The sequence below is a fragment of the Panthera onca genome, chromosome C2 (genome assembly GCF_046562875.1).
Source record: "Panthera onca isolate mPanOnc1 chromosome C2, mPanOnc1 haplotype 2, whole genome shotgun sequence".
Lineage (NCBI taxonomy): Eukaryota > Metazoa > Chordata > Mammalia > Carnivora > Felidae > Panthera > Panthera onca.
This window is the reverse complement of record NC_138347.1, coordinates 136,499,793-136,520,882: the sequence shown is the minus strand read 5'-3', so window position 1 is coordinate 136,520,882 and position 21,090 is coordinate 136,499,793. Positions and strand designations below refer to the sequence as shown.

At 40.8% G+C, this 21,090-nt stretch overlaps 2 protein-coding genes across 2 annotated transcripts in view; one reads left to right on the top strand and one right to left on the bottom strand.

Annotated features, from left to right (window-relative positions):
- Window positions 1-21,090, top strand: part of LOC144612792 (uncharacterized) — a 240,230-nt gene that overhangs the window by 195,605 nt on the left and 23,535 nt on the right. The window lies entirely within an intron of this gene.
- The window catches only part of KCNH8 (potassium voltage-gated channel subfamily H member 8), a 356,732-nt gene continuing 343,309 nt past the window's right edge, over window positions 7,668-21,090 (bottom strand). Inside the window, exon 16 of the mRNA XM_060638579.3 lies at window positions 7,668-8,380. Within this exon, the coding sequence (XP_060494562.1) occupies window positions 7,676-8,380 (705 nt within the window). The 3' untranslated portion in view covers window positions 7,668-7,675. The remainder of the gene's footprint in view (window positions 8,381-21,090) is intronic.

The window sequence follows — 21,090 nt, the reverse complement described above, 5'->3', positions numbered from 1 at the left end:
AGAGACAGAGCATGAAGGGGGGAGGGGCAGAGAGAGAGGGAGACAGAATCGGAAACAGGCTCCAGGCTCCGAGCCATCAGCCCAGAGCCTGACGCGGGGCTCGAACTCACGGACCGCGAGATCGTGACCTGGCTGAAGTCGGACGCTTAACCGACTGCGCCACCCAGGCGCCCCAACAGAAGAGACTCTTAAATTTGGAGAACAACCAGAGGGTTACTGGAGGGGTTGTGGGATAGGGGATGGGCTAAATGGGTAAGGGGCATTAAGGAATCGACTCCTGAAATCACTGTTGCACTATATGCTAACTTGGATGTAAATTAAAAAATAAATTAAAATTTAAAAATTATAATTATATATAAAAAAGTGACATGTTCACCTGTTAGTTTGGTTTTAAAATATAGGGGGATATTTGAAATAGATAGAAAATGATGAGTCCCCTAGAAGAAGGTTGATGTTGAGACGCATTTTATCAGATATCTAGTATATAACAACAGCAACAACAATAATAATAATATAATAATAATATAATAATAAACTATTATATTCAAACTCCTTCTTGCTTACAACCTACTTCAGCCCATGCTGGTTCCTTTGCTGCCTAGACTAGAGCAGGAGTCTCAAACTTTAGCAGGGTTTAGGATCATCACAGGTTATGGGGATCCACGGCCAGAGTTTCTGACTCTGTAGGTCTGGGGTGGGGCCTGAGAATCGGCATTCCTAACTAGTTCCTGGTGATGCTGATGCTCGTGGTCAGGGGACCACATTTGGAGAACCACTGTTCTAGAGAAGTGTTTTTTCAACGCTGGGTGCACACTGGAGTTATCTGGGGAGTTTTAACCATTACTGGTCTGTGGGTCCCACTGAAACTAAATCAGAATCTTTGAGGTCAGGGCCAGGAATCCGGTTTATAAAAGCTGCCCTGGTGATTCTAATGGGTAGTTGAGTCAAGAACCAATGTTTATCCAAGTGTTTCTAAAAAAGTGTAATGTGTGCACCTGAGGATCTTGATAAAATGCAGAGTCTAATTCGGTAGCTCTGGGAGGGGCTCTCAGATTTTGCATTTTTAACAAGCTCCCAGATGAAGCTGTTGCTGCTGCTCCGGGACCCATACTTTGAGAAAAAAGAGTCAGAAATGTTGTCTCCTTTATCCCCCTTCTGTGGATGTGGTTTTTCTGCAAGTCAACCACATGTCTACTAAATGATTCAGGTCTGGGGCACACATATTTTCGGGTACTAGAAGCTGGAGATGACAATTTGATTTTGCTCTACAGGTCCCCTGACTAGAGCATGGACTCTCATGACTCATTTTGGGCAATGGGTTACCATGGCAACTTACAGAAACCTGCGCTTCAACCTGGGGGCTCCTGAACATCACTGCCAATCCCAGCAAGGGACCCCGAAGACACTAGAGAGTGTTAGCTGTGTAGCTGCAGCCACTCAGAGAGCTCTGTGTTCCTTGAGAGATGTGGCTGACTTTGAGCCTCTTTCTCAGCAACAGTTAACACTGACCCCTGTGCTGAGTTCAGAAATAATTCTCCCGCAGGACAAATAAACCACAGTGAAGAATGAACTGCCAGCTGGAGTTCAGGAGCCTTAGAACCGGTGGAGAATTTACCACTGAAAGCAAGAGTACCAAAGGGATAGAGTGCTCTTTACCCCGCAGGAAATTTTTAAATAAGAATGGTCCCTTCAGGTTAGTATATTGGTTTCTTACAAAAACAAATAGCATGCACACACTTTTAAGTTCACTTCCTCCCATTTTATTCTCTGTTGTCCTCAAATATCACATATGTACGTTCTATTTTTATCAAGCCAACTGCAAAAACAAAGACCCCAAAATGACCCAAAACAGAGCCTTAAATTCAGTATTAATTTCCGCCCCATTCCCAGCTTCTTATCTCCACAGGGGGGAAAGCCTAAGGCAGAAGGAAATAGTCTGAGGAGGCATAGTTTTGCCCATAGGAGCCATCTTGCCCACCCAGCTGTTTTTTCCTAGAATCTACAGTTTATTTCATTCCCTTGAACCACAGGTGCGGATGTGCTGGTCTCTGCCTCACTGGGCTGTCCTCATGTCTTTTGTGAGCTCTTTATTCAGGAATCTGTTGAATTTCACAAGCCAAGGAACAGGTTCTTTCAGGACACAAGCTGCAGGGACTGACATTTAGCTTATTCCCTCTGGTGGGACCTACTCTCTCCACGGGATGACAAGGAGAACCTTTGAAGGCATCCGTGTGAAGGGGCAGACATTTCATCATCTCCGCTTCCAGCTAGAGGAGTTATGGGCAACAGGGCAAGGCCCCTTGCCACAGGGAAAGCTCTGAGGCTTTTGGCTGACAGGTTCAGGTCTTCTGTGTCCCAGGGTGGTGGGCGTGACAAATCTATGTGTCTGAGTTTTGAGGCAACAGTAAATTTCTGTAGAACAACTTTATGGGCAAGAAAAGAAAATCCATGTTTATGAAACATATTCATGTTAGTGAATAAATTTCCTGGATCTTTCTGTAATTGTAAAGCGTTTGAAATAAGGTTTTGATTACTAAAATTTGGATAAGAAAGCAGAAGCCACACAGGTTGGGGCTCAGATGGGTAGGAGCAGAGATGGCACATTTTTCCCCCTGGTGCTTCCCCAATTACTTTTTTTAAAGGTCAATGTTGACTTGATTGTTAATACTGTAAGGAATGGATTGCAGGTGACATAGTGTAAAAGCTAGATTGTGGCCTCCGCAGAGGAAATGTCAAACGGGACTCATTTTTCAGAAGTTAGCCTGGGATTCTTAGGAGAGGAGACAAAGGAGGGACAGAAGATAAAGGGAAAGAGGGACTGGAGATGTCACGGGAGGGGAGAGTGGAGAAAAAGGGAGAGCTGGGGGGAAGGTGGGGAAGAAGAGGTGGGGGAATTAAAAAGGAAGGTTGGTGTTGGGGGGGGGGTGGGGAGATGAGAGGAGGCAGAGGAAGTAGCAGAAAGCCAGGGGAGACCCAACTGACATTTACTTAGCATTCACTGTATGTCAGGCAGTGTGCTTTCACATAAATTACTTCATTGACTCTTCACCAAGACTCTGCAAGTTAGATATATTTTAATATTCAGTTTTTAGATAAAGAAATGGAGGCTCAAAAGTGTTAAATAACTTGTCTGAGGTCACAGAGCAAGAAAAAATGGTTGGAAGTAAACATTTGTGTCCTTCCCAAACTCCTGCCCCTTTCTCAACACTGTATTTATTTGGAACATTGCCTTTGCATAAACTGAAAGAAACAGGCAAAGGAAAATCCTTTTGGAACAGTCTTTCATTGAAGCTGCACAGGCGCCAAGGCTCTGTTTTCAGTGGTGGTGGTGGCGTGGGGGGAAGACTACATTTGGAACGTTACAGAATTCTGCAGTAAAGGCGATGTCTTATAAGGGTGACCTTAGAAAAGAAACTATACACCTGATGAGAAGCAGCCCTAGCAAGAACTGTTTGGAGCAAGGTATTTTCATTGCTCTGGATAAAGTCATAATCTGGACATGAGCAGTGCCATTTCACGCGGGAGCCATGCATAGCAACTGTCATTCTCCAACCAAATAGTCGACTTACTTCACATCCAAATAGGATCCCACTATCTGGGAAGAACTGACTGGTTTATGAGACTTCAAAAGGCATTTCCACTTTTTTTTCTTACTAGAAAATCCAAATAAAGTGAGAACAAAGACCTACAACAAATCAAGAGGTACCAACGCATGACACATAGTAGGTGCTCAGCCATTACTGGTTGAAGTAATGAGTGTTCAAAGCATTCTTGAAGAAAGGGATCAATTATTTTCATGGAAAAAATCATTGCTGTATTACGAAATCTACGGAAATAGTATTGCACATAAATGTCGTTTTTAATTGGCTTGATTCTTGCTGGTCCACCTCCCACAGAACCAGGTCGTCATAATCTACAGGATGATTACACCGCTTAGGGCAATGTTTCTGGAGTTTGCTCTCTGGAACATCTATATCAGAATCACTTAGGGATCAGGTCCCTAAAATCTATTTTATTAAAATCCCCTGGAAATATGCCATTCGAACTAAAGTTTGAGACTACTGATATAGGGGTTGACCAGGTCTTTCTCACATACAATTACGGATTCAGGCCTATCTTTAACAGAATTTAATTTTTTTAAATGCTTATTTTTGAGAGAGAGACAGAGACAGAGACAGAAACAGAGACAGAGTGCGAGTGGGGGAGGAGCAGGAAGAGAGGGAGACACAGAATCTAAAGCAGGCTCCAGCCTCTGACCATCAGCACAGAGCCCGATGTGAGGCTCAAACTCACGAACTGCGAGTTCATGACCTGAGCTGAGGTCAGACGCTTAACCGACTAAGCCACCCAGATGCCCCACTTTAACAGAATTTAGATGCTATGTATAAATTAGCTAAGACTCAGTTTGTACTGCTATAGATTCCAGACCAATAGTTCCCAATATTTAGTATATGTGTCACCCCGGGAGTTTACTAAGTGGGAGATTCCCAGGCCCCACCCAAAGGCACTAGGTCGAAACCAAATCTTCTAAAGTTTAACCAAGTACCCCATGTGATTCTGATGTGTGTACTCTGATATGCTCACACCTAGTACAGATTTCCTTCTGGAAAACAATGTGCCTGTCACATAGTTATACAAGCTCCGAAAGACACTTTGTTAGGACTTTTACCACCTCTCGAGGCAATAAACTCCATTTGTAAGTGGCTTTAATTGCCAGAAACTTCTTACGTTGAATTACAATAAAGTCCTGTTAATCTGTCTGTCTGGTTCTCTTAATTAGAGCTACACAGAAGACTTTAGTCCTCAATATTATTTTTAAGAAAATATATTTGACCAAGAAAATAAGTGCTTTTCTTCCTTCTGGATCCCTGTTTTGCCTCTTCAGCAGAGTGGGTAGGTGAGGAAAATAGATCTGAACAGGCATCCCTGATGAGAAGATAAGGGCTTCTGCTACGTATGCTACAACGACATTTCGAAAATCAAACACCTAGAACAACTTGGAATTCTCATTTCCTGGAGTAATATCACAATACACGGACACAAAACAAAACATGTCATTCTGAGCTGCCCAGGATGTGGGGCAGTTCTGTTTATCAGAATAATGAATAAGGAGTAAGGAGGGGCTCATTCAGATGAGGCAGGTGTCCTCCTGTTAGAAATCAGTGGGAACCCTCACGTATCCCGGGCACTCATTCATTTTTGTCCAGCTGCAGACATACAAGGGCAGGCATCTGGTTCTTACACCCGTGAAAGTCAGCTGTTAGGAGTAGATATGGAGAAGGGGACTGGCTGGCTGCCCATATTTTTATGGGCATGTTTCCAGGCATTTCACTGGGGCCTCCTCAGATCCTCACATTTGAACTAATTTGTCCCATGTGTATGCTTCCTTAAAAAACAGATATTTTATTATTCACAGACTTCAAAAAGAATTAGTTACTGGTAAAATTTTAAAAAAGACAGCAAGAATAGCTTTGGACATGAAGGCAAGGGTACCCAGAGTGGCCATGGGGGTATTCGGTTTATCATTTAAAACAATGTGACTGGACAAGTTAAAAGAAGTCCGTGGCCCAATTATTCATTTACAAAATGGGGATAATAGTAAGTCACTTTTAGCATTGGCTATTATATGAGGAAACATAACATGTGTTAATTTCTAAACATCTGTTGGTACATAGTCACTACTCAAAACACAGAATGCCAGTCATTATTTGTTAGCATCACTAACAGTAGTTGGTAGCCTGCCAGAAGAATATTCACACCCTAACACCGGTTAGTTCTTTTTGAATGGTACTTAAAATGATTATATAGGTCAGGATGAGCTAAAAGGAGAATACAAATGAATACAAACATAAATACATTAAATCTAGAAAATTGCCTTTGCCTAAATTTTCCATTCACGTAGATAAGGAGAGATTGAATTTTGGCAGTGGAGAAGTAGAAGGCATTGTCTTGAGTAACTTGCCTGGTAAACATATACTGTTTCCCTTTTCCTTACATATTTCTTTCTGCTGCTGTAGCCAATTTTAGGGTACAAGACTCACACATCAGAAGTTTTAGTTTGTTTAGTCGTTTTTAATGATACAATTCTTGGATCGTTTATTCTTTGTGATGCGAAGTAAGAACAGGGGGACTACAGAACATAAATGCGATGTTTTCTAAGAATGTCTGGGATGATTTGGCCTTAAATGTTTTCAAACATCAAGATAAAAGTTGAGCGAAGGCGTTTAAATCATTACCAAGCCAGCATCTGAATTTGCACGTTGGCTGAGATGCAGGGAGCATTATAGGTTCTAGACCATCTCCGGCATCTGAGCTCTGTAAGCTCTGTTACTACTTTTTTTTTTTTTTCTGTTTGCGAAATGAGAATGGAAACACCTGCTCCGCATAACTTACGGCATTGTTGAGAACTTTACAGAAACAACAATGAAAACGCTGATCCAATGTAAGCTGGCTTCACTCTCACAAGTCATTGCTCAGAAGTCTTGGCTCCATTTTGGAATTTTCACCGGTCTACAACCTCTCCTGCAAGAATAGCACAGAGGAAGGATACAGCCAAGGTTCTCTCCCTCATTTTGAGGCCAAAATGGCTTACAGGAGTCGTGATCTGATACTCCACACACCAAATTTGGGTTCCTGAACAACACTGAGTTTGATGCCTGGAGGAGAGACATTTATGCTAGCACAGTGGGGGCAGCCTTAATTCAGGTCGTTGGTGTGAATCAGCGGAGACTAACTAGGTGGAGCCTTCCCTACCACCGTGCCAAAGCCCACATATTTGAGACACTCAGTCTATGTTTTTATTTCATTAATAAAATATGACCTCACTGCTCTTTTGTAATCCAGAAGCGTGAGGGTACATTTGTTGCAAACCGCATGCAGATAAAAGGCGGGTTCCTTTTGAAACTACATCCTCTTAATAAATAATTTTTGATCTACTATACATAATAACGGTAGTGCATTTCTTGTTAAAACGGCAAGCTTTTTCTTTTTTACCAAAATGAAAAGAAAACATTCATTTCTTTATAAATATTTTAAATAGTTTAAATACATATTTCATACCAAGGATATAAAAATAGCCTCTCTTTTTTTTTTTTTTCCTGATAAATAAAGACATGTTCATTTACATGGCAAATAACGTGCAATAGCTAACCACTGGCCACCAGCTCTATTTGACTGATTGTCTAGATGACATGCAGTGATAATTGTCCCTTTGCCTTCACAAAAAGAAAAATAGATCAGCGGGAGCTGTGCACTCCCGAGGCCAACAGTGCTATGGATATTGTTCGGGAATGACAAACAGGCACTCAGGAAAACCTTTGCTGCACTTCACAAAAGTCACCTAGGACAGAACGAATCCACAAATTCTTTGTCTGGGACTTCTAGCTGCTCAGACCCTCGGGGTCTCTGGACTTTTAAAAAGTCTGTCACACAGACCAGGAAGTGAATACCTGTAGAGGAAACTGCTTCTGCTAGGTTTCTAGGGTCTGGCAAGTGTTTGCTACGGCACGGATGTGGCTGTGCCTCTGGCTGGCTTCTCACGGCGCTCTCCCGCGGGACCCCCCACCCCCCCACCCCCGTCTTTGCCCAGTTTTCACACCTGCCCGGGCAAAAAGGGCAAACTAAAGCTGTCATGCAGTGGTGGGTTTGAGACTGGCAGCTGCCGCACGTGCGAATATCATACGTTTATGGCTTTATTATCTTTCATTTCTGCCGTGCTTGTGACAACTTCCAGTGGAAAGTTCTCCAAGGGTTCAGTAGAGACTGAGGCCGCTCCTTCCCTGTCCCAAGATCCCGGCAGGTTTTCCAGACTGAAGGGGCTCGTGGCTCCCTGGCTGAAGCTGCCCTCCTCCGATCTGCTGGGGAGAACCAGGTGCAAAGAGGTTTCCGACGAAGAGCAGACGGAGGACGAGAGAGTGGCGGAGATGGACTGCAGAGGCGTCAGTGTGGAATCTGAATGTGGAGAGATGCACCTTAAAAATTGCAAGTGACCTTCCTGGACAACCTGGCAGTGGGCAGGTGAATAATCGAGGTTCGGAGAGTGGTAAAGTTCACTGTCTGCACGATTCTGCTCATGAGCTCCAGCTCGCTGGGGGCTGCTCCCCACAGAGGAGGGGTCCACACTCCAAATGTCTGAGGTGACATTACCGTGACAGAGTTGTGCTTGAGTATAAGCAGCTCCACCTGCTTGCAAGTGTAGGCAAGGCTGGTGCGCACTCCAGGTCATCCTGGTCTGTAAGCTGTCCCTGGGGGGACACACAGAGGTGGTGTGCAGAGAGCAGAACCGCGACGGCGGCTGGGGTGACAGAACGTTTTCCAGAAGTTGCCTCACAGTCCTCATGTCCTTACCTAACTGGGAGACCTCCTGAGTCAGTGTCGTCACCTGTGTGGACAAAGGAAAGCAGAAGGCAATAGTCAGAGGTGCGTGGTGGTGATTTCAGAGCAGCGAGGCAGGGAAATGAGATTTCTCAGTAGGAAGGTGTGAAAGGCCGCTCCACTGCCAACTCCAGCCAAGTCCAAGGGGTAGATGGAGAGGCTGGGCACCTGAGGTGAAGCCATCCTTATTCTGAGGGGAATCCAGGGAGACGTTCATAGTCAGGCATTCTGAATCAGGGACTCTGGGGTTCTTGAACAAAATTAGAGACATGAGTCAAGTATGTCTCGTATCTCTTAAATACAGGCAGTACCTCCTGCTTACTCTGAGTTAGTGGGATACACAGTGGTGCACACAAATCATCCTGGATGCCTCAGAAAACAGTATGGAGTGGTGGGGTTGTGTGTAAAGCACTCAATACACTATCTGTCCAGAGTAGATAGTAAATGATAGCGCTCACTTTTGTCACGTGTAGTTGAGATCCATGTTTACTGTAGGTTCAGGGACAAACTGGCCTTCAGCGATGATGAAGGTGGTAAGCAAGAACCTACACCAGATTTGCCAGAGACAGAGTTTGCAAAAAGAGGGGAAACCACAGGACGGGAGACAGAAATAAGAACGACCTACAAGGCGGGTAGGTACAGATCAACACTATGGGCAGCTTGGGGGCACGGGGGTCCATCAGTGAACGTGGAACCCTGTGGAATTATAACTCAGATTGTGTGGCATGTGTTTTATTCACTTTTCTAGGCAAGGCATTGAGCTTTTGTAAGATTTTCGAAGTAGACACAACTCTCAAACACTTAAGAACCACTGAAGAGTCTCCATGATTCATTTTACTCTTAAAACCAATAATAAAATTCGCTAGAGTTATTTGTTTTCTTACCAACCACATCACTTTTTTTAACCAAGGAAGCCCACCAGAAGATTGAATCTAGCTTTTTTTTTGGGGGGGGGCAGTTTACATTCTTCAAAGTGAAGTAAACCTGGATTTCAGAAAGCAGGATACAAACATGTATTTTCTAATCATTGGTGAGCTCTGTAACACTAACATGATGTTGTAATACTTTGCCTTGATTGCTTTAAGACTATATTTTAGAAAGGATCTTCTATGACTTGATTTACTATCATGAATCCTAAAACTCCAATATAAGCAGCTGAACCTACTGACTAAATATCATCAGAAAACAAAACAAAACAAAGAGAAGTTCAACTTCAGTGATGCCAAATCCAAGATTGCTGTTTTGTGCCAACTGTTTTCAACATTTACATATACATTCCTAATTCATCCAGCAGCTTAATTCATTCCACTTCCTGCGAGTGCGTTCTGAAACTAATTCTCCCTGGCAGGCCCATCAGGAGGTAGTGCTGCTTGAATCAGGCATTTAAAAAAGGCCAGAAGGAGGTGTTTCCATGGTTCAGGCAACCAACTGGTAACACCTGCCTTGAAATTGCCAGGCCAAAAGTATTTCTGCCTTGCTGCTAGCATGGAACTCGAGGGACTCGATCGAATGCTTGTCCAGGCTTTTCAGCAGATCTGAAACTTCTGGTCATAAAAAGATACCTCTGAGCCTCCAATTTAAGGAGCAAAGCGGTGACCCTGAGAAGGGTGCTATGCATTTTGAAATCTTCACTGCAGGTTGTCTCATTTCATAACCTGCCAAGCCTCAATTTTAAAGTGCATGGATCACACTTAAATCTGGATCTGGATCTTGGCACATGCAGACATGGGTTCCATCTTGAATTGATTAGCTCTTCTATCAGAATTTCAGAAGAGAAGGCTGACACTAAATGAGATGTTTGAAGGGATATATTAGCCGTCCATTTCTGTGGATTGTCTAAGTTTCATTCCTGTATCAAACTGACCAGGAGTATACTAGTTCCCAGTAAAGATGCTTTCAATAGGCCTTTTATTAGGATTGAATAAAGACACAGTCTTTGAAGAACCACTTTGCATTTTTGGCACACCAACAATTATGCAATTCAATAAATGTTTGTAAATTTATAATACAATATGATTTTGGGTACCCTTTTCTCTACGGGATCTATAAACAGTGCTAAGATAGGCATTGATACATTATTAGTTCTCTACCTGTAAAATGAGGACACTGAGGTCCAGAGGTTAAATGACATTTTTAAGGTCCCTTATTTCATGAGGGACAGTTCTTGATCTAGAAATCAGGCCTTCTAAGTTTGGTGCTCTTTCTGTTATAGCATATTATCACATGGAAAAGGAGATATTGCTTAGGAGGTGAGAGAGTTTGCTAATGTGGTCAGAATCTGTGAAGAGCCCAGGTGATACAAAAAGGCAGCTTCATGTGTAAAAGCTATCTGAAATGTCAATTCATCATCAAGTAAGTAATTGGCATCATCTCTAAGAAAGCCAGAGACTGATTAAGTACAGCAAAATCTCATATCAAATTATACAAATAAAACAACAAAAATGGTGTAAAGCAAGGGAAAATCTGGAGCCAGACAATGGTGCAACGGACAGATTTCTGGTTAACTATTTGTTCTAGATTTCAAAATAAATATTTTTCTATGGGCGAAATACCTTTCAGGGCCACATTCTTGACATCTGACTTTTACTGTGCGTTTGCCACAACTTTAAGGTTATGAACTTTGAATGGGAATCCTGAGTCTTGACTGGCTCCAGGAATGTTAAAAAGCATTAACATTTCCAGAAAACAAAATTACCGTATCAGCTTGAACTCAAAGGAGCAAGGAACCTAAGGCAATAGAACTTTCTTTAGCTCTGGAGGGTAATGATCAATTTATATTAGGGAAGATTTCTGTCAGTGTCACTGAGGAAACACCACTGTACCTTATTAAAGTTACATGAGGGAATTAATCCCTGTTGGGTAAGGGATCTCTCCCTTCACAAAGACAAAGGCAACTGTCACAAGGAGAGATGGCATCTCCTGGAGGTGGATACTCTGGTGACACTGAAGGTGACAACAGACTGTCACAGAAAGTGCAGTAAGATTCAAGGCATTTTTGTTTACTGTTTTCTGCTGGGTTTGCTAACTAAATTCATTCTAACACAGGGAAGACCTTATTTTCAATCAAATGTGGAAAGCAATGAATGCAGTGTCTCTACTGGTGAGGCTCAATGCTTTTTTATAGCATGGTAAAAAGATGTGCATTTGGGGGCACCTGGGTAGGTCAGTCAGTTAAGTGTCTGACTTCGGCTCACATCATGATCGCACGGTTGGTGAGTTTGAGCCCCGCGTCAGGCTCTGTGCTGACAGCTCAGAGCCTGGAGCCTGCTTCGGATTCTGTGTGTCCCTCTCTGTCTGCCCCTCGCCCACTCACACTGTGTCTTTCTCTCGCAAAAATAAATACACATTAAAAACATTTTAAGAAGATGTGCATTTGCTAAAGAAAAGGTTGTTGGGGCCTCTTTGTGAACAAGGCTCCATCCATTTAAGGAGATATGTCTTCAGAATACAACTTAAAAGCAGAGTACTACAGAAATAGGTCAGTGAAAACAAACAAAAACCATCCAGATCAAATGCACCAAAGTTTTCCCACCTAACTCAATAACTACTTAAATTCTTTAAATGTCTTCTGTTACTCATGTTAGAGGAGACAACCCCCTTTTGAGTGGATACCACAAAGCCCTTCACAAGCCCCATCTCATTGGCCAGTGGCTCCACATCCTGAAGTCTCCCCCTTGCACACCATCGGACTGAACACAGGGAGCTTCTCAGCCCACATCTCAGCGTGCACAGTGTGCTCTTCTCTCTGACCAGGGGCTCTTCAGTTCTGCCCCTTTCAGCCTGGTGAGTTTCTTCTCTCCCTTCAAACTTCTTCTAACCCCTCATTTTCTCTGCAGAGCTGGCTCCCGACAGCTCACTTAATCTCACAAAGCAGCTTGAGTATCATGTGGGACTGTCTGCCCTCCACTGACACTATAAATTCCTTGAGAGTAGATCGAAACTGTTACTTATCTCAGTATCTCCTGGACTCAGGGCAATGCCCAGAACACGCCGTGTACTCAGTACGTCTTGGATGTCTAAATGAATGCACGTCCTGCCATTTTGAAGGACTTGGCTTTCATATCACCTTCAATTTTTATTCTGTTGTATCTCATGATTTTACCAGAAATATCCTGGGAGAGAGCTGCCTACTACAAAATTGTACTGGGAAATCTGTAACTAACCCTTTGTCCCAAGTAAGTATGTTTAAAGTAGGTATTATGACTTAAAGGTTTTATATATAAATTCCTTGGGTATTCCTTAATTTTTAAGAGCAGGTAGCATTTCCACTGTTTAGAATCTCTTTGATCTTGTGTTCCCTTCATAATTGTAGAAATGGGTCTCTTTTGGCCAAGACTTCTGCTAGACTTTATTTACCTTACTGCCTTGTCACTTGTCCCAGCATAAACTTGATTTCCATGGTAGCTTTAATTCCCTGGGGAAATTGTCCCTATGTACTGACTCCCATGTTTCAATGATTATATGATGCCAAGTGACAAACTTAATAAAGTTATCCAGAGTCGTTTTATCAGTTGAAATTTGGTAAGCTTCTTTGCATCCCTGGTTGCTACCCTAGCCTATTTTAGATGTGGCCTTCTGATTATTTGTACTTATGCAGACGAAATAGATAAACCGTAACCTAATACACATTATTCTCTTACTTGTGTATTCAGTTGCATTTCCTTTCTCCATTTTCCCCCCTTCCTTCCTCCCCATTCTCCTCATTCTTCTGTGAATAAAAACCCATCAGTCCAGGATGTAAAACTGTTAGCCAAACCAGCTCACCATCACCATCTGCAGAGCCAATTGTTCACATCCAAGATTTCTCCGTCCCTTCCAAAGTCCCAACTGCTAGAAAGAAGAAGTGTTGAAAACACCATCTGTGCTTCCAAGTGGTTCAGTCTGCTATCCAAAACTTTGGAGCATCTAAAGATTCTTCCCTCCTCTGTTGTCCCAGTAACATGTATTTAACCACCCAAATCATTAGGTGTTTAGCAGGTTTTTGGGCAGTGCATTTGGTCTTGTTGAGCAGTACCTTCTGTCATGAATAGAAATACCCATGTGACAACAGACTTTGTCAACTATCCCTGACAATCCACACACTGGTCTTTCTATACCTCTAAGAAGGGAATCATTAATCGCCACAATTTTTCTACTTTTGCCAGATCCAGGTTTTCTCAGAACTTCTATTGGCTTGGAAACTGTCATTGTTGCCCACATTTCCAGAGTATCTGGTTTTCCCCTCTTATGTTTAATTTGCTCCACTGATGCGATGCTACTTCTCATCCTCCTCTCAATCATATTTCCACAAATGCTTTGTTGTGAGGACTAAATAATAGAGTGAATGTTACAGTTTGGTCCCCATATAACTGACAATTTGTCAAGATCCCAGTATCTGCATCTGATGATGCAACACAGCTTAGTTGAAAACTTCTTCATGATAGGGAATACTAACCCAGGACTGACACTTAGCCCAAAGAAAATAAAAGCCAGTTATCTATATAACTGCTCTTCAGCCTCAGCATGGAGAGAGAAACCACTCTGTTCATGCTTTTACATAATTAAGTTGGAAGAAACGGAATCTCCAAGTTTTAGCATTGCCTTGCATGGATCTTTGCAGTAACTAATAGTAACAGCAATAACTAGCAATAACTAGAGTCTTTGAAAAATATTGATTAAGATCCTGTATTTCCAGTGTAAAGTTTGAGTAACTGCAGTCAAACGGGTTGAGAATTCTCTATAAAATACGTGTGAGTCAAAATACAACAATGTGCAGCTTCGTGCGGATCAGCATTGAATGAGGACCAATGCGGGGCTAGATGGGGGCAAGTATGACTAGTCTTTATTGTTTTTTTAATAATAGCTCCAGTCCCTGCATAAGTCCTGCCATTTAAAATCTTTGTTGATGCCTGAGTAATTTAATGAATATTAAGTTGCCTGGTTAGTTTCTTAATATGAGTTTCTGGTATTTTCATTTGAACTTAAATAACGTTTTTAAAAAAATGTTTCTTATTTATTTTGAGAGAGTAGAGAGAGTGTGCATGAGCAGGGGAGGGGCAGAGAGAGAGAGGGAGAGAGAGAATCCCAAGCAGGCTCTGCGCTGTCCGTGCAGAGCTGACGTGGGGCTCGACCTCATGAAACCATGAGATCATGACCTGCGCTAAAATCAAGAGTCGGGATGCTCAACTGACTGAGCCACCCAGGTGCCCCTTAAATGACTTTCACCAACCCCCCCACCCCCTAAATAGCAACGCAAGACACAGAAGTAAGTATCACTGTAACTCTAGCAGGTAAGAATGTTTTATATGATCTCAGTGTCTCATGGATGCCCCCACCACTTTAAAATGGGAGATTTTTAAACCACTGTGTTATTACATAGTTGAAAAAATCCATCTGTGGTGCTGCTGACCTCTTGTCCCAGTAAGACTGCACACTGCCAATTTTTACGGTTAGATTGTGTGCCTTTTGGTGTATACACAGATAACACTATTCTGGTGTGACTTTGGATTGTGCCTTTGGGGAACAGCAGTGTGAGTTTCCTAATGAAGACGAGAATGTGTATTTGCCAATACCTTTTATTTTACATGGAAGATAGCTAACTTTTGTCTTCAATTATTCATGTTATTACATTTTTGACTCTTGGCTATTGGCACGGTATGATTCATGGCCTCTGAGTATAACTCGAACTTCAACTGATAGAAAAAAATGTCATTTCCATTTTTGTGCATTCAGTGAACAGATGGGGAATGCATCTGTTGATATAATCTTCTTAGCTTGAAGAGTTCTTGACCCGTGACTAAATTTTTGCCAAACATGTACACATTTTCCTGCTAGACACAGTTTTCCTAAATTCCGGGTACTAATTACACCAATCCTCTCCCCCTGCCACGAACACATATACATTTCTACAAACTCTGATTCAGGTAATTAAATGGTCTTTCATTTAATCTTTTGTTATGCTGCATATTTACCATGGGATTTAGACAAGTTCAATCAAACTCCAGAAGCAGGCAAAACAAAAAGGACGATGGGCATAATTTCATCCTTGTGTCTTTTGCTTCATAAAGCATTCAAAAACAAGTGACAGTCTTTTTATCTGTCAGCTAAAATAATAATCATACTCGGCACTTGCATAAATTTCATCCGAATGAGGATCTCAATCCCATTACTAACAAAAGTTGTAAATCTTGTTCTACAGCTGGAGAGACTAGAATGTTGAGAGGTGACGTGGCTTATCTGAGGCCACACAGAAATAGTACCAAGGGGTTCACTTTTGCAGGTGCATCTGTTGCCTCTTAAATTATAATAAGAGAAGAATTACAAGCCTTGAAAGTGATTATGCCAATGGTTTCATTGAATTTCTGCAAGCTCAGGCCTTCGGACACAACTTTATTACTTTAGCTGTATTATTGTAATCCATTATTTATCAACTCTTTGATTGCTTTTCTCATCTATTTCCCTGCTTTCTATGACGAAGTTTGATTAGTATCCAAATTGCTGTCTGGCTAAGGGATCCTCACTGCTATTAAAGAGCACCAAACAAAAGTCTGTCTCCTCTCAGAGTACCAACTGCATAGAACAGTGCTTATTAAGACTTAAAGTATATAGGAGTCACCTGGGGATCTTGACACCATGTATATTCAGCTTCAGTACATGTGGGGTTCTGGGATTCTGCATTTCTAACAAGCCCCCAGTTGATGATGATGCTGCTGGTTTGTACTCCAAGAGGTCAGATCATGAGTTCTTATTATGGATTTAGTCCCTTTGGTTAACTCCAGACGTATTATAATTCTTGCAGTAAGAGCTGAGAATTTAGATGAAACAGCCTTTTCCAGTTCCTCTGGCAAGTCTGTAATTGGCATTTATGATTTGTTTAGATCTTCTATAGTTTCTTCCATCAATATTTTGTAGTTTTTAGTGTATAAGTCTTGTACTTACTTGGTTAAATTTATTCTTAGGTATTTTGTTCTTTTTGATGCTACTGTAAATGGGACTGTTTTCTTTTTCTTTTTTTTTCAATGTTTATTTATTTTTGAGACAGAGAGAGAGACAGAGACAGAGTGTGAGTGGGGGAGGGGCAGAGAGAGAGAGGCAGACACAGAATCTGAAGCAGGCTCCAGGCTCCGAGCTGTCAGCACACAGCCTGACACGGGGCTCTAACTCATGAACCATGAGATCATGACCTGAGCTGATGTCGGATGCTTAACCGACTGAGCCACTCAGGTGCCCCGGGACTGTTTTCCTTAATTTCTCTTTCATTATCAGTGTATAGAAATACAACTGACTTTTGTATGTTGACTTTGTATCCTGCAACTTTACTGAAATCATTTATTGGTTCTAACAGTTTTTGGTGGAATCTTGAGGGGTTAGGGTCTTTGTGATTATCAAAGCTGTTGTCTCTGTTCTGGGTGGTTCCCAGTAGTTGAGGATGTGCCAAGATCTGTCAGCGTCCCAAAGTGGAGGATCATAGACAGCATGTAGGTGCAGGTGGATTAGAAGCTGAGCAGCTGGGAAAGTATACAGTCATTTCCCTTCCAGAGAGAAGCTAGAAGGGCATTTCTGCATGCTCCCTCTCTGCTGAACCTGGAAATAAAACCATAGATACGTTCTTACAACCATTTAAAAATTACTTTACTTGCTCCTATGGGACTTGTGAACTTAAGCTCGTTTGGCTTTCAGAGCTAGGTGTTTTGAGGGCCCTAGTTGGGGGCACTGCACAAGGTCCAAACTTTCCAATGCTAGGATTTAGGGGTTCCCTATTGATTGTATGGTAGTGGACCTGGGGTGGGGTTTATGGTTTTTGTGTCCCAGCCTTTCCTATCTGTTTCCACGTGGGGGTTTTCTCATTCACCTGATGTGTAGGAGTCATTCAGTTTGTTTTTATTATTTCTTATTTTTATATTTCTCCGAGGGAATTATTCTGTGTACATTCAGTGTGTCTGTAGGAGGAGGGAAATTCAGAAGCTTATTATGCTGTCACTTTGGTGCATTTGTTACTTATTTTATGTAACTTATTTTATGTTGTAATCCCATGTATTTCTTATTCTTACCAATATTATCCCATCTTTGGCCAGTGGAAGACTCTTCATATTGGCTCCTGAGCTCTTTTGACATCATCCTAGGAGTGTGTGATAACTTTCTTGCTGTCTTGTACACTAAGGTGTTCTGGACTGATGTGTATTTCATGCCTCCAGAAGTGGAAACAGCTATTTCTCCAAGAGACTGTATTTATCCAAGAGCTTCTTTTAATGGGAAATTTTATTTGAGGCCATAATCAAGGCATATTCACTGTTATTGGGCTGGTAATTGTTTATACTCCCTTTTTGTTGAAGGAGCTTGGAAATGTATGCATGTATATGATGCTACCCAGGTTGATACTAATATTTCTAACTTTATTTCAGGACTATATTTGTATCTCCTTTACACTGTGAATTCTGGTTATTGAGGTATAGAAGATGACAGAATTAAGAGATCTCATAATTACTCATTTACTTTATCCCCCATTACATATTCAACAATTGCAATATATCAATACCAGTCCCACCATTACAAATTATGATTACTGAAAACAGTTAAAAAACTGGGGGAGACATATTCTATTCTAATTCTCTTCCCACTCCCCTTTCAATGGTTCATCCATATTTACGTTGTCAGAGCATACCTTTGACAACCTATACCTTCTCTTCTTTAACTTTCATTTAGACTTGGTACTAAATAAGCACATATTTGATGCTGATGAACTTGTCCAATGACAATGCCTTTCAAATCATCTTGGTTTTTCTGAATCTTGTTCTTGAGGGCATTCTTCTGGAAATATATACGGGAACAATATTCCTTGAGTTCTTTCATGTTAACAGTTTGGTACCTGATGGTTATTATTTTTTTTTAATGTTTATTTATTTTTGTGAGACAGAGAGAGACAGAGTGTGAGTGGTGGAGGGGCAGAGAGACCAGGAGACAGAATCTGAAGCAGGTTCCAGGCACTGAGCTATCAGCCCAAAGCCCAATGTGGAGCTCGAACTTATGAGCCATGAGATCATGACCTCAGCTGAAGTTGAACACTTAACTGACAGAGCCACCCAGGAGCCCCCCGTGATGGTCATTTTTGTTGGATATAAAATCCTTAGTTTACACTTTCTTTTCCTAAGAATCTTGTATATTTTGTATGTTACTTCATCTTGCATAAAATGTTGCTGTCTAAAAGTCTAATGACGGTCTAGATTTTTCCCTTGCTAGTCCTTTATAAAAAGATCTTTTTTGTCTAAATAACTAATGAATTTTTTGTCTTACTTTAAAGTCTAGTAATTTCACTAGGATGTGAAATTGGCAGTATGCAGTTTCAAAAATTTTTTTTGTAATTTTAGGGGAGTTTTATTGGATTATTGTTCTTAGTGTTTGTTTGGTTCCCTGAATTTGGCATTCTTATTCTGAGACTTACATTTTTTTGTTATGTTAGAGCTTCTTTGTTTATCTTAAATATTTGACACTTTTCTCCTAATCCTTTTTAGAAAAAATTCTCTTCATTTAGATAAGATGCTTTAAATTTTCCTCCCTTTTCACCACCAATTTGGCTTTGTTTATTTGTTCTTGTGTTGCTTCTAATTTAGGCAATTTCTACAATGATCTTTTTCTCACTTTTAATTTTTTAATGTTTATTTATTTATTTTAGGTGGGGGGGGGGGGAGAAAGAGAGAACACAAGTGGGTGAAGGGCAGAGAGAGAGAGAGAGAGAGAGACAGAGAATCCCAAGCTGGCTCTGTACTGTTAGTGCAGAGCCCAGCATGGGTCTTGAACTCATGAATGAGATCATCATCTGAGCTGAAATCAAGAGCCGGACACTTAAATGGCTTAAGTACCCTATTTCTAATTTTCTACCCTAATTTCTAATTTCTAATTTGTTCTTAAATGTTTTTCTCTAACTCTTGAATTCTATTATTTATGAAATAGGAAAAAAGAGCTTGAGAGGATATAAAAATTTAAATTTCTTTAAAGCACAACATATGAAACATGGAGACATGTTATTATTTACTAATATGGCTAACAGTTATTTGGATATCTGGTATTATATCAATATCTGTATGTTTAAAATTGCTGATGATTAAAAAATAAAAACAAAATATTCAATATGCACACTAGAACCTCACTTAAAAAATACATCTATATGCATTTAATTTCTTTAAAAATCCCCAAAATATTTTACCCTAAAAAGAACACTGATTTTTTCATTAATTGTTTCTCCTTTATCTCTGGTGGTTGTAAATTTCAATGACAAATTTTTAACTACTGCAAATCAGTGTCCAAAAAAAACATCAAAACGGTAGGTTCCTATCTGAATTAATGCAAGGGTTCTTCTTTTAACTCTCACAGCAATTGAGCACTGAACACCCCAGTGAGAAAGACCAATCCAGCAAGGTGTAGTATAAAGTACCATGGAACATGGTACCTAAAACTTGTTCAGAAGTCTAGAAAGGATTTTGTTTTAACCACTGGCAGACACCTTCCCCAAATTAAGCTTTTTCTGATAATGGGGTTTTAAACAAAATACGTTTCCCTAGCAAACGTTTTAATGAATGCTATTTGAATAGAAACTCCTTCATTTCCAAGTCGGAGGAGATTTATTTTAGAAAGTAGGCTTGCAGATTATCAACTGAAGTAAGCGTAAGTCTGTCGTAACAGTATTTTGTTACCAGTTATCATATTTGATTTAAAAACACATTTAAAAAGTCAGTATATTACAAGTGGACTCCCCCCAGCCACCCCCTTTGTCTCTTCTTAACACTCTATCATTTTATTGGCTTTAAAATATACTTCTTTTCTTTTTTTCTTTTCTCTTCTCTTTATTTTCCTTACTTTTCTTTTCTTTTCTTTCTTTTTCTGGATTTCAAAATGCTAACATGTGGAATAGTCATCAGTGGGAAACATATATGGGAAAACATATATTTTCCTCTTGAATAAACATATAGTACATTTTATTAGTCTTTTTTTGAAAGCCCTTTCTAAAATTATCATACCTTAAAATGAGCTGTGCATGATTAAATCAAGTATTGCACTTAAGTACATATGGGTAATTTAAGGGACCAAAGACTCAAGTCTTGATGTGAGTTTCTGATATTTCAGAAGGAAATCTTTTCATTGCAGACCAAGGATGGTCTTCTTTGAAAGCTAACCCAATAAAAGAAAACTACTGAACTGGGATTCAGGTCTTGTTTCTAGGCCTTTCTATATCTCTTGCTGCATATGTGATGATCTCTGGGCCTCAATTTACTCATCTGTGATAAGAACATGTAACATGACAGTATTTCTAATGTCTCTTCAAACTCAGAAGTGAAATTCCATTTTTCTCTTCAATGTTTTAATGCCTGATGGTTAAAATAGATATAATGCATAATCCAGCATTTTTTTATGCATTCTCACCATAAATGTATGTCTACTGTGTGCCAATCATAGCAAAGAAAAAGGCAAATAAAGACTCTTGTCCTCGTAGAACTGACATTCTAATGGGGAGGGGGGGATAAAGACAATGACAAATGTAGATAAATAAACCATGTAGTATAATTGAGTTTTGATGGGCTATGAGAGAAAACAAATTTGGAAGTAAATTTGGGGAGTGGGGCTTCTATTTTAAAAAGACTGGTCGGGGCGCCTGGGTGGCGCAGTCGGTTAAGCGTCCGACTTCAGCCAGGTCACGATCTCGCGGTCCGTGAGTTCGAGCCCCGCGTCAGGCTCTGGGCTGATGGC